Below are 14796 nucleotides of genomic sequence, written 5' to 3' on the forward strand. Positions count from 1 at the left end.
GTTACCAAAATACATAAAAGCCCATTGTTGGGCATCCGTGCCACAGCCAATGTTGGTAAATGCGGTATTCGTCACCATAGGGCCAACGAATGTTATCGTTGATTAGCCAACGTTACCAAAATAATAAAAGGCCCATTGTTGGGCATCAGTGCCACAGCCAATGTTGGTAAATGCAATATTAGTCGTCATTGGGCCATCGAATGATATCGTTGATTAGCCAACGTTACCAAAATAAACAAAGGCCCATTGTTGGGCATCAGTGCCACAGCCAATGTTAGTAAATGCGATATTTGTCATCATTGGGCCATCGGATGATATCGATGATTAGCCAACGTTACCAAAATACACAAAGGCCCATTGTTGGGCATCAATGCTACAGTCAATGTTGGTAAATGCGATATTTGTCGTCATTGGGCCATCGGATGATATCGTTGATTAGCCAACGTTACCAAAATAAACAAAGGCCCGTTGTTGGGCATCAATGCTACAGCCAATGTTGGTAAATGCGATATTTGTCGTTATTGGGCCATCGGATGATATCGTTGATTAGCCAACGTTACCAAAATAAACAAAGGCCCATTGTTGGGCATCAGTGCCACAGCCAATGTTGGTAAATGCGATTTTTGTCATCATTGGGCCATCGGATGATATCGTTGATTAGCCAACGTTACCAAAATACACAAAGGTCCATTGTTGGGCATCAGTGCCACAGCCAATGTTGGTAAATGCGATATTTGTCATCATTGGGCCATCGGATGATATCGTTGACTAGCCAACGTTACCAAAATACACAAAGGCCCATTGTTGGGCATCCATGCCACAGCCAATGTTGGTAAATGCGGTATTCGTCACCATTGGGCCAACGAATGTTATCGTTGTTTAGCGAACGGTAGCAAAATACACAAAGGCCCATTTTTGGGCATCACTGCCACTGCCAATGTTGGTAAATGCGATATATGTCATCATTGGGCCAACGAATATTATCGTTGTTTAGCCAACGGTACCAAAATACACAAAGGCCCATTGTTGGGCATCTGTGCCACAGCGAATGTTGGTAAATGCGATGGTGGGCCAATACAAAATTAATGTTGGCTACGGAACGAACCTCATCCCAACGTTTTCCCTACCGTTGGCACCGTCGGCCCCAACGAAAATGCTACTAGGGTAGTTAGGGGCTAGGTTGATCTGAGTAAGGTCCCCCTAAAACATAGTTCTAATAAAACATGGTCTTCTCTTCCCAGAGTGACACAAGCATACGTCACAATAACATTGCCACTTTATATAGCGCTATCGCATATTATCATATAGCGCTGTCACATGATGACGTAGCCTTGTGTCAGTCACGTGACCACGAAAAGACGGGAAGAGAGTACCAGGTCCGCCTACCTTCGAGCAACACGGAAGGGAGGCGGCATTCGCACTATTTCCCCTCTGCCGAGATATAAGATTAGCGCGTCAATCTAATCTAGCGCGGGTAATAAAACTAGTTGCACTTGGATTTTTCACTAGACCGAGTCCAGACGCGCGCGGGAACACTGCTGCACAAAAATGCCTATTTGCTCGGTTTTTTGTTATAAAAAGAGGTCGGGGACATCAAATTTACAAAAAGAAAGTGTTACATTTCACATGTAATATTTTTTTTTACATATCATACGTTAAATTACATTTAATTTTTTTTTTTTAATTATGAATGGGCTTACTCATGGCCACAGACTAGCCGAGTTAAATACAATTATTATATTTTAGTCTCAAGTAATTGTTGGATTTATCGATTTTGCTCGCTCAGTACAAATTGCGGATCGGTCGAGCGACAAATCCGACTTCTCATCTCTCAGAATACAATGACATACTTCAACGAAAATGTGTTAGTGTGCGTGTTGTGACACTAGTCACTCGTCCGTACACAAAAAGAGATCGAGGTTTGCAAGATTTGTCTTTGACGTGTGTCATTTTCTATGTATTTGTGTCATCATTACAGATTGGATTTTGTATGTAAGTGTGTGAGAAATGCGACTGTGTGCACCTTTCCCCCCGCGAAAAATGGCAGAAAGATTTGTACGGCGAGATATCGCTTGGGCCCCTCCCTTCCGACGTGTCGGAAGCCGGTGTTGCTCGAAGCCGCCTACTATATATTATTTTTCTCTCTTTGTAGCTTATATTTTCTATTCTTCTCCATGTCCAGTTTTTAAAAGCGCTCGATCTGTTTGCATCACGTTGGGTTCGTGTCCATGTCTCGCTTCCGTATAAAGCTGTTCCTGCTCCAGACGTACGTCTTGATATATATGATAGGTCATACGGAGTGGTGGATACGGGAAGGAATGAAAATAAAAAACACGGTTACTTTTATTTATTTTATTAGTAAGAATGCACATTGCACAGCTTATGACCTAAAAATAACACCACTGACATTTGCAATATTTATTCAGGCAAAACTTTCAGATCAGAACCAAATATTCGACATGAGAACTAAAATCTAATACAGGGTGCCCGAGTAGGTCAACGTGGTATGGTACGATGAACGGAAGTCTATCACAAATAACTATACTCTAATAAAAATAGGCGAGTGGAAACATCCCTAGTTATATAATGTACGTCAATAATTATGCTATTGTTGGTATACCTATAATAATTATTAATAATTGAGTCGTTAGCGTGAAAGGGGCTAAATCTGGTTCGCTTGCAGCGCCACCTATCGTTGCCCTCAGGAACTACAACGGCTGCAAGCTTCACATCAAGCAACATACGCAAAACTCACGCCACTAGGTGGCGGTAGTAGCCAACGATTTAGACCGTGTCCACACTAACCAATACGCTTTCAAATGCAACCAGTAAATCGCTTCTTAAAATATGCGCTTAAAAGAAAAATAAACACCGCAAAATGGATTTAGAATTTAAAAATTCACAGTTTCTCGACCTTAAATGCTTCATTTACTATAACTACATAATGAGGTATTTTAGGTCGACGGGAACACTTTTTGTTAAATATTTCGCCCCTGCTTTTGAACTTACAAATCGAAATATTTGAACTCATGTTCCATTGAAAATCCGAACACTGTATAAAATACCCAGCAGTGGCCAAGTACTGGTGGATATTGAAATGATGTTCAGGTAAAGAAATAAAAACAAATTAAGGAACACTCACATAGAACACTTAGTGGCCGAGAACTATCCCTAACTACTTTGTTTTCTTATTTATTAAAAATTAAAAAAAAGTATAACGATATTACATGTTATTGATATCACGGGCCGCGCGGCGTTCTAACCCAAACTTTTAAAAACATTAGCTGTAATATTATGGTCAAAAAGAAATTCACAAAAGCAATAAAATAAAATTAACTCACGAAATTCCAAAGGTGTTTGGATTTGGAAAACTGGTGCTTTAAAATAAGAACACTAAAGTCGTGAATCAGTTCCAAAAGGACCACTAAATATAGAATGTCGTCCCAAATAATAGTTCCCGTACAAGAACACAAAGTTAATATCCCATGGCCCGAGACAAGAACCACGAAATATCGAGTCCGTGTTCCGAACACTGGACGCGACTGGCATATTTCTATACAAAAACTACGAAGGCTTGAAACCATGTCCTCCTGATGAACAATCTAAAAGACCTCGCTGTTCATTGAAATATCGCAAATGGCGCCCAGTTTCGGGTAAGCGGACGTAGTTCAACCGTTCAAATTTGATGTTATGCAGAGTACTTGCCTTCGAACGTATGAACCACGGACGCGAACTCATATACCGAAGCTAAACGATCCTGGATACAGTAGAAATCCTTGCCTTTAAAAATTTCTCACTGCCGTGTGATCTTGTATCCTAGATGGTTTACACTCCGCTCTGAATTTTTGTCAAATCTAAACTCAGTTTGTTGTCCAAGCTCCTCAAAAGTCCATGATTTTAGAAGCGATTATACTCATTGCGTTTAAAAGACGAATACATTTAGCGTGCTCGTAACACTATGGCACATTTACCATTGAACTTAACTAATCTTACAACTATTGCATTATATATTGTTTATCTTTATATCTCGACTATACCGTGAGCTATGAGATGTATATCTATCACACAGTTAATATGAATCTTTGGCTATATTCCGTGATGTGTTCTTAAAACTAAAGTCGTGTCGAAGTACTTTGGAAATATAAGTGCTTATCGATTTTATAATTTAAATTGGACTATTTCTAAATAATTCATTTTATTTCGTCAGAATATGGTTTGAAGATGAAAATGGAATGTTGATCCTCAAAAGAGGAGAAATACTTTCTTTCGATCTTCAATCCATCTTCTAAGGTAGACTTAATTGCTAGAATCGGAATGTGACGTCAGTGGAATCCAACACGACTCATACCGATAAGAGTACCATCAAATACAACCATCTTAATTCTAAGTTTACATTATTGATCAGAATCTGTGATCACCCTCTAAACCATTACTACGCAACGCTGCATATTAATTAGTAAACCATGCCAGTTAGTGACCTGATTTCATTGGGTCTTTCTAAGATGATAACATTTAGAACATCTTACTTTATAAATATTTGTTTGCCCTATCCTAATTCCCCAGAGAGATTTTGTGCTTCGTTCCTAAACTTTTCATTTCCATCCAGATTAAAACTTGGTTTCAGCATAGTTAAATTTCAACGCATATTAATCGTAATTCCACAAATCCGTAGTATCCTTTTTGTGCGTTAAATGGACCAGTGTGCGAAGTTGTTAAACCACACAAAAAGGACAAACTGAATATGAATGTTTTTCCCCAGAAAAATGTATGTAATGCCGCCACACATCAATTTAGATTTTACATCAGTAAATCTTGATTAAATTCATTGGAAGACGGAGATTTTGAAACTTGTACGACCTTCTTTAAAACTTTTTTCTCAAACATCTTGTATATTTTCCCGTTATTGTTATTTGTTAAGCGCTCTTCATAACAAACATCTTTGCGTTTTCTTTATCTTGCTGAGCGTTACTTAAGTCGTGGTGAGCGCTCACAACCTCGTAGAAACTAACAAAATTTTGCTATTTGCAGAAAGTTCAGACATGACTTTCTGGTGAAGATGACGGAAATTAGACGTGTCATTCGACGCTAGATGTTTGCCAAGTCTGATTTAGGAGTCACACATCTGATTTCCCACAGCAACAGACAGAATACTGATCTGAACTAAGAGCGACAGTTAACTGACCATCTGTAGATCTTATGTCTTTGTAATAAGATTCACGATTCGTCAGCCAACTTTGTAGACAATGGAACTTTATATTTTACAAACAGAATGTTTTAATTGCAAAAGCTGTGGTATTTTTGACACTTTTCCTTTTGTCATCTGATTCATAATGTTATTCAATCAACCACCTATTTGTTATTAAAAATATAAGTTGACCATCATACTTTTGAGATTCTTGTTTACTTTAAATCTCCTTTCCTCTCTAGCAATTGTGAACAGAAAGTTTCTGTTTTCCCTAAGCACATTGTTATCTCCGTCTCGGACATAGTTATAGATTTTCAATGAGAAATAAAACCAGATTTTTGCTTAATTTTCCAACTTTTCTTATCCTCTTCTCTAAATCCAATCACTTTTATACCGCACCAGGAAAATCAGGTGCTTCATTCAATGCCAAGACCCCTTTCAATGTTTTTAAATTTCTTAAATCTTACAGGATGAACTGGTTTGGAAATGGGAATAAGTAACAAACCAGCAACATCCTTTACTGAATATCTTTCACTAATGAAATCTGATCATAATTTTGTAAGGTAAGAGCTTAGCTCTGTTGTTAACTTTAATGCTAGCAGCTTTAGATTCTTTAGGTCTAGATTAATATTCAAATGTGTCTTGCCAGAATCGACTTTTGTAAACGCCTAGCCACTGATTTCTGTAACCAACCCTATTTTTTGCTATTTTATTATTTCTATCCCACCTAAATCTATAATGACAGTTCAATTACTACCAAATTATTATGGACCTGTACCTTTATTGACAGGTCCGTTGGAAAAATTGTCACCATCAAATTGTCATTTTAGTATAATCGGAACAAGCTAACTCTGCACCCATGTTTGCATGTCAAAGTTTATAACTGTCTAAACCTTATTCTTCTTCTTTTTCAGGTCTTATACCTTTTTATATTTTGGGGTCAGCTCTCCAGAGTGTTTTTGGGTCGTCTCTGGGTTTATATCAGAATTTTTGAGATCTCTATTGACGGACATTCATGTAAATCTAAGATCTCCCGCAAAGCCTTGTAATGTAATTGTCCCCACATATTTTCATAGAAATTTGACGATACTTACTTGCAAAGTTTGTGTGGAGTTAGCTCAGTCCGATTCTAAGCATGAAAAATAAATTAATCAACTGTTTCGTATCGTGTGAACTTACATTCCTGTCGGACTCCGCTGACGCCGCGGGAGAGTTTAGTTCTCCTTCTCGTTCTGAATGAGTTCGTTGAGGTTCTCGATCTCGATCTCGTGGATGTGGCGACCGGAGAACTGCACGTAGTCGGCCGGCGGCTCCACGGAGCGTTTGCGGACTGGAATGGTACAATGGTTGGTTTAGAACTATAGAATTATAGATAGCAATCTAGCAGGCTACTATGTATATAAAATAATGACATTAATATAACAATAACAAAAATATATTGAAAGTGGAGTGGATTAGTATAAAAATATATTATGACGTTCATTCCGTCATTAATTTTATCGAAGCCGTTGACTGATCGGCATTAGCGATAGCATTAGCGGATAGTGGCGGCAACAAGAACGCCGTAACAGTAATGCAACTGCAGTGGACATCCGAATGTCACCTTTAGCCCGTGGCAGTCGTGGTCTCTCCGGCTCTTCGTCCCTACGTGGTCAGCCTTCAGCTTGAATGATTAAATTCTAGAATTATTGGCTTTTCTTCAAGTCTTTGCGTGGCAAGGCGTGATACATACTGGTTGTCTCGGAGCTCTGCAGACGGTAGACGGGCTTAGCGCGGCACAGTTCCGGCAGGATTCGGCGCGGCAGAGCAGGTAGCAGCGCGCGGAGCGTGGAGCGCACTCGGGTCACGTCGAAGTCGCCGCCCTGCTGGATGCTCAGCACGAAGGCTTCAGGAGCCAGGACCAGTTGAGGGTCGAGCTCCATGGTGAAGCAGCGGTCGGTGTCCACAATGCCTGAAAAATGTTACTCTTCTTAGATTTGTTTCAGCACAATCAATTATACAAGCGATAGAACACACTGGAGGCATATGAAAAGCTCTCCTGAGGCCTCTCCATAGACCTTTCTTGGGAGCTTTTGTAGGTCACCGCCGGGCCTTGGGCGCGCTTCGCCGGTTCGCTTTTTAAGACACTTTTACCATTGGGTCGTGTAAGTCGTGTTAAAGGTCCCGGCCTTTGGTCTCGCGAACAAAAGCATTCCCTCGATTTGCTTCGGGCCTTGGACCATCGGCTTTCGCGGGATTTCAAAGGTCTAATGGACTCTCGACCTGGTGGTTCGCTTATTAAGAAACTTTTTTTTAGAAACACGAAAGGAAAGAAAGAAGAGGTAGGGAAGGAAGGAAAGAAAGAATTATAGTTTACGGTCATAGGCGGTCGTCACACTGGTCCGCATCTCGCAGCGGCGTCCGTTGATGCGTTTTTTAACTTTGTATGTAGAATCTTGATTTTGTATAGAAAAAACGCATGATACGACACACTGGCTCCGCCTCGACGCGCGGAGGCGCGAGACGCACGACGACTCGCGCGCTCGGACGGAGACACGGTGCGTGCCGCAGGGTATGTCACACCGAGCTCCGCAGTGCCGTACGGATTTTAGTGCAAGAAGGATGTAGACGCAATGGATATCGACGTCGATAAGTTTATTTTTGTAATTGAAAGTCGTCCAGCAATTTGGAATATTAAATGCGACGAATATTTTGCTTAGCAAATAATCAAATGACGAGGTTGACATACGGGTGCAATTAAAAAAAATTCTACGTGTTGCCTTAAATCTTGGTAATCTAGGAAAAAACCCATTTATAGGTCTGGTTTGTAAATAGGGATGTACCCATGCAGTGTCTTCTGCGTTTTATGACTCGATTGTACAAAAAACAAACTGAAAGTATCACCGCAGCGTTCTGAATAAGTTCCGTTTCCATTTTATCGACAAATAGGAACTGTTTTCACCTTAATGTTCGAATGTGAAATGAACGCGAGACGGAAGCAACGCGGGACGTCGCGCATCGCAGCTCCGGACGGAGATGCGGAGAAAACTCGGACGTTGGTGCGTTGTCTCCGCATGCGAGTCCGTTGCTTCGCGTCTCGCAACGAGACGCGGCGGCAGTGTGACAACCGCCATAAAGTTAGGACCTACCAGTAAAGTTAGCGCCAAAGTCGTGAATGAAGCTGGTCTGCCGTCCATTATCGAAGACGGTGATCTTCTCCACCTCGTCGCCGATGTCCAGCTCCTCGCGGAGGAAGTTGGCGACGTCGTTGGCGGCGGAGTCGTCGGGCGCGAATATCTGCACGTCGGGGTCGGGGGAGGACGACCAGCGGATGGGGAGCATGCGGTAGTTCGGCTCGATCAGGGCTGACTCCTGCAACTGGAAATTTATTTATTTTTACCAATATTATTGTTTTATCAATTCCAGTCAAATCTCATATCATAACAACTTTATCAAACTGCACAACGGGACTTAATAGCGTATTTAAGTTTTAAGATTTACATCCGACGTTTCGAGGACGGCGTTGTCCCCGTGGTCTCGAAGAACACTGGCTCAAGTTGACATCAACATCTTCTAGCCGCGCGAGTTTTTCGAACTACCCGCAGTTGGTCTTGTTTATCAGTTTGAACGTTTTACGCACTAGGGATGTCACTCTGTCGACACACAACACTAACGATATTCGATTTATCGACTGTCGATATTCGTTTCCGCTTACATTTACTAATGACTGGATTCCATGTGTGTAAGTCCCGTTGTGCAGTTTGATAATGTTTAATTTCTAATCATGAAAGTTTAAATCAGTGTTTCATAACAACTTATTTATGAAGGGCTTTGCTGGATTCAAAATAATCTGTGGATCATCATCATTATCAGGGTCTAGGGTTTAAGGTTACTAACACTATTATTAATGGAACTCGTTTAACGAATAGGCTATAACAATATTGTATGAGAGGCCCTTTGCACACCAACAACAAAGAAACACCGAATACTTACTTCGTATAATGTTAACTAAACAATTGGCAATTGAATGGCGTATAAAGAAAACAAAATCCATCATGACATAATTATGATTGCACGAGTAAGAATTCGCATTGTATAATATATCAAATCAAGAACTGATTTTAAAAGTTTGATTGATGGTCAAAACTATTTAGCTGTCGGGAATTCAAAATACCTCAGAGGTTATAATTAGTTATTTGCGACTGTAAATCCAGTAAAGACCTATGGGTTGACGATAATTAATCATCACATGTTTGCTCTTTTGTGGTTAAGCGGAAAAAATTAAACATGCATTTGCATTTATTAATTACAATATCTACTAAGCTACCTATACAGTGGTTCTGTTGGTGTAACATGAACAAATATAAGTAGTTACTCTTGTTTCTTATTATTTGCTGTTGTTTCAAACAGGCTTTTCTTAAGTAAGATTTTTTTTTAATCTAAAAATGAATTACCTATATGGTATGATTAATATGACCTACCATGGTATTGTTTGTATAAATGAGAAAGTACTTTTAGTCTTTTAGTTACCTTTCACGGCTAAACTACTTAACTGATTTGAAAAAAAAATGGCAGATATAAATAATTTCCATTGCAGATTGCTATAGTTTACTTTGTTTTTTCATTAATCTTCAAACATTTGCTTCTAATATAATATAATCCATGGTTTGTCATTTTGTATATACCCACCATAATATTTGAAATCGAACATTTTTACCTGAAGGCCTATAAGGAATGGATATATAGCTAATTCTCATAAAAGGATGAAATCAAGTATGGATCTTACTTACTATTTTGCAAATATCACGACTGTTTAATTAACAAGCTTTTATTAGGTTGACCTGTATGTAACTAACTATGTAATGGAATGTAAGGTAACTAATTTAACCATCTTCCAAGGCTCGTAGCGTCACGAAAATTGGCAGCTGTATTGTAGTTCTGATGACAATACAATAATATGGTACTGTGGAACTGATCTGATGATGGAGACAGGAGGTGGCCGTAGGAACTCTGTGATGAAACAACGCAACCTAATTGTGTTAGGGGTTTTTAGAATTGTCTCGATGAGTATTAGTTGTCTGTCGTAAGAAAAGTACAGTCAGCGATAAAAGCTTGTACCAAAAATGAAATTTTTGCCAAAAACGTATTTATATTCTAAACGACAGTATTTTATTAAATTAAATCGTATGTTACTTACCTCATCTATAAACAGCTTGCGATGCTGTCGATATATTTATACATGCATGCTTTCCTGTTTGTATTAGGTACTATTGATTTGTATAAGTAAGCACTAAACTGTTCGACTTTAGTATGACCCCGTCAGGCTGTCTGGGAAACGACGAAGTGCAGATTTTATTATGCGCTATTATAGGTAGGAACATTTAGAAGGAATTTTAAAGCATGTTCTCATATGCTATTTCAATGTTAGAAATGTCTACCTATACGAAATGTACCTATACCTACTTCAGATAATTAAGGTACCTATTATACATACACGTATTTATGTACATACATCTCGAGTAGAAGCCGACCACGGAGTTGACGGAGTTATCGACATCAGCCCCACATTCACGTTGTCCCAGCGCTAGCTCGATACTAGGTACCTGGTACCTCTATCTGTATCTCTGGTATTGTTAAACGTACCTGTTTGGTATCAATAGGGATGAAGCAGAAGCCCGGGTAGCACGGCTGACTGTGGCTGCAGGGAGCGCCGAGATAGATCTATCCCCGAATAGATCCCCACCACGGAGCTGTCACCATCAGCTCCACCCACACACCGACGCAGAGCCCCAGCGCGAGTTCAATACTACCTATATCTGTATCTCTAGCGTTGATTAAACGTACCTGTTTGGTATCAATAGGGATGAAGCAGAAGCCCTGGTAGCACGGCTGACTGCGGCTGCAGGGAGCGCCGAGATAGATCCTTCCCCGAATAGATCCCCACCACGGACCTGTCACCATCAGGTCCACCCACACACCGACGCAGAGCACCAGCGCGAGTTCAGTACTACCTATATCTGTATCTGTATGTTGTTAAACGTACCTGCTTGGTATCAACAGGGATGGAGCAGAAGCCCTGGTAGCACGGCTGACTGTGGCTGCAGGGAGCGCCGAGATAGATCTATCCCCGAATAGATCCCCACCACGGAGCTGTCACCATCAGCTCCACCCACACACCGACGCAGAGCCCCAGCGCGAGTTCAATACTACCTATATCTGTATCTCTAGCGTTGATTAAACGTACCTGTTTGGTATCAATAGGGATGAAGCAGAAGCCCTGGTAGCACGGCTGACTGCGGCTGCAGGGAGCGCCGAGATAGATCCTTCCCCGAATAGATCCCCACCACGGACCTGTCACCGTCAGGTCCACCCACACACCGACGCAGAGCACCAGCGCGAGTTCAGTACTACCTATATCTGTATCTGTATGTTGTTAAACGTACCTGCTTGGTATCAATAGGGATGGAGCAGAAGCCCTGATAACGCGGCTGCGGCTGCAGGCAGCGCCGGAACAGGTACATCCCAGAGTAGATCCCCACCACGGAGAGGAGGATCACCATCAGCCCCACGCTCACGCCGCCGCATGGGGCCGGCTTAGGGGTGTAGGTTTCCACCTTCTCCTGTGGAACGTTATAATATAAATCATTTTAAACTATCGGGTTTTGAACACAGTTAAATCATATTGTTAGCTGGTCTATCGCGATATCGACGTCTAGTGCCTAATTTCCTATTTTTGTGAGGTCTTTTTTTAAATAGCTTTCAATAATGAATGAATTTAATTACCTACACAGTCAAGTCAAAGAAGGAGTCGAAGACTAAATAAAATAGAACCCTTTTTAACATTTTAAAATCATTGTTTTTAGACCACGGTACCTATTTTATTTGCATGTATTGTAAGTATTCCTATACTCGTAGTATAAGTACTTACTACGTAACGTTCGCATCTATCGCATCATTACAGCCGTCAACAAACAACCCGTACCTCAAACTCAAAACATGCAATAACAAACCGTCACACACTATAATTCCCAATTAATAGTTTGGTAAACAAATAGCAATCAAAGCATCCTGCGTAGTCCCTAGGTAAACGAAATGTAAAAGGTCATGGCATGACCTATATTTCGCGCAACGCCCCGGCCGGGTCCTTCGCTAGACCTAACCGCCACAGGTACAAAATTATTGGTTACCCCAAGGTACCATTATAGGACAATTTATATTTCTTTATTATTGTAAACGATTCCTAGAAGTTTACTTTTCAACTATTTTTAGCTTATTCACGTGTGAAATTGTTATAGGCGAATAACCACTTCTGACCTTGGTTTTCCCTCAGCGATTTAATTTACATATAAATTGAGTAGGACCATTATGCCCATTTTAACTGCAATCAGTGAAATTAATCACAATTCAAAAAAGTATCATTAAAACAGCTAAAACCAAGTTGATCGCGACCTACGTCACAGTTGAACTCAACAGTCAGAGGCGTTAGAGCTTCATTTAGTTTATATTAACTTAATTACCTTAAAAGGCTTACAGTAAGTACTATAACAAAGCGCCTACAACGCTTACACTAATCAAGTAAAATAAATAATAATGACGATTAATTGGAATGTAATGAAACAAAGCAGTGGTAGTTAATAGTTAATTTTACTGGGCATTTTCCGCAAATCGACAACCATTGTGTTTATAACTCCTAATTAAATAGATTACAAATAAGGCCATTAAGTAATTATATTCATGTAAGATTTTGTATGTTTCTCGATGTTTGTTTGATTAATTACACAATCTTGGTAGTGAAAACTCAAGGTTCTAGAGAGTAAACGAAACTAAACTTAGACAATTTAGAAAGTAAACAATGTCCGCGAGTGCGAATACGCCGCGGACGTCCAGATGGCCTATACCGCGAACCACGTTCGACATGTTGCCTCTCTGTCGCACTTGTAAATTCGTACGTTAGTGTGACAGGGAGGCAACATGTCGAACGTGGTTCGCGGTAGGCCCACTGTTTCAACACGACTTGGTTTAATGGCAGTGACGGATCGTTCATAGATCTCGATTCCCACCGGCTTGCCTAACTTTCAGCCAGTTTAGTGCTTTTAGTAGGTAATTTAACACATTCATTCCCAGCGACTCCCTAGGGGAGTTCACTGTTCGTAGGCGCTTTTCGCTACATACGGTTTTTCCCGTGTTATCGGCTACGCTCGTAGCGCGTAGCTCGGGCTGGCACTGAATGTGTTAAAGGAAAGCAAATTAACTCCGGTTTCCCTACTGGTCGAGTTGGACTCGCGTTTGAATGAATTTGGACCATAGTTGTAAGCTATGGACTAAAGTTACCTGATTTTACGGTACCTACTTAATAAGTAGTGTCTGTTTTCAACACGATTAAGTTGAGGTGGAGTAGCGTAGAGTAATTATAGTCTGAATTAATTTTGTATCAAGCAGCTGCAAACGATACCATGAAGCTTAGCAATAAATTACAAATGGAAAAACAAAAACACAACACAAAATAATGATTCTGGTAGATAATACGATAATGCGCCACCTATACAATGATTTAGTATAGGTGGCGCATTACTTTAGGTACTGGTGAACCTTACTGGCGTTTCTAAATAGCTCAGAAAAAAAGATACCTATAACCAGATAAACAACATCTCTTCTAGCTGTGATTTATGCATACATTTCTAGAAATACTGGTAGGTATTAAAGCTGTATAGCCTTTTCCTGACCATAAATCCTCTTATCATACCTATTACCTACTATCCAATTTTATTTGTTTTTATAGCCGACTCAGTGTTAGCCACTCAATATCATGATTTAGTAGCATTTCATCGCATCGAACGAGGGTCCGACCGGCGCAAATCATATTAACTTGATATGACCCAGTTGATTCCAATTAAGAGATCACCAATAAAACCACAAGCAATCTGCAATTCTACAACTATACGCAAAAGGTATGGGTAACGATTCGATTTACATATATCTGCAAAAAGAAAGTATAGTATGCGCCAGCCCCAGATCGCCTTCAATCGATTTTGGCCCCTATTGTTGTCTCTCATGGTCCACAAGATCGCTTATGTACACGTATCACGCAGTAGATATGCGGTTCTTTAATCCTTAATCGTATTATAAATATATATATACTCCTTCCTAGCATGTCAAAGTGGAATTTCCATAATATAATTTATGAATGTAAAGAAAGGAGGAAAATTCTGAAATATTAATCAAAATACTCACCTCCTCCACTAAAATAGTTTCGTCGGCCACGGGACATTTTGTCATGTCCTTCTTTATTTGGATGAAAGCATTCGGCTTCGTTAATATAGTCATGATGAATGGCGTATATTGCCCGTATATAGATTTAAATAAATTCAGCAAATATTTTCTATTTGTAACTACGTATATTTCAAACCCGTCGCGCACCCAAACTGCGCGGGGAAAAAGAAGGAAAATTCACCCTCCCGCCCACTGCATACATCAATAACTATAATGTTGCCACAAGTAAAAATAGTCACCTAAAGGCCCTTGCACACACGCCCACTGCCCGCCAACACAGGAATGAAGCAACCAAACGTAAACCGGTAAACGCTAGACATCCCTATTTAAAAAAAAAACTACAAATCCGTTGCGTCTATGAC

At 40.2% G+C, this 14796-nt stretch overlaps 1 protein-coding gene across 1 annotated transcript; it reads right to left on the reverse strand.

The window, feature by feature from the left end:
• Nucleotides 1-2337: 2337 nt before the first annotated feature.
• LOC134664051 (uncharacterized) lies at nucleotides 2338-14765 on the reverse strand. Its single transcript, XM_063520622.1, has 5 exons — nucleotides 14396-14765; nucleotides 11608-11784; nucleotides 8314-8542; nucleotides 6918-7136; nucleotides 2338-6515 (listed from the first exon to the last, which is right to left on the reverse strand). The coding sequence occupies exons 1-5, from the start codon at nucleotides 14486-14488 to the stop codon at nucleotides 6400-6402; spliced, it is 834 nt and encodes a 277-aa protein (XP_063376692.1). The 5' UTR covers nucleotides 14489-14765; the 3' UTR covers nucleotides 2338-6399.
• Between the last annotated feature and the right edge of the window lie 31 nt (nucleotides 14766-14796).

The sequence above is a fragment of the Cydia fagiglandana genome, chromosome 4 (assembly GCF_963556715.1).
Source record: "Cydia fagiglandana chromosome 4, ilCydFagi1.1, whole genome shotgun sequence".
Taxonomy (NCBI): Eukaryota; Metazoa; Arthropoda; class Insecta; order Lepidoptera; family Tortricidae; genus Cydia; species Cydia fagiglandana.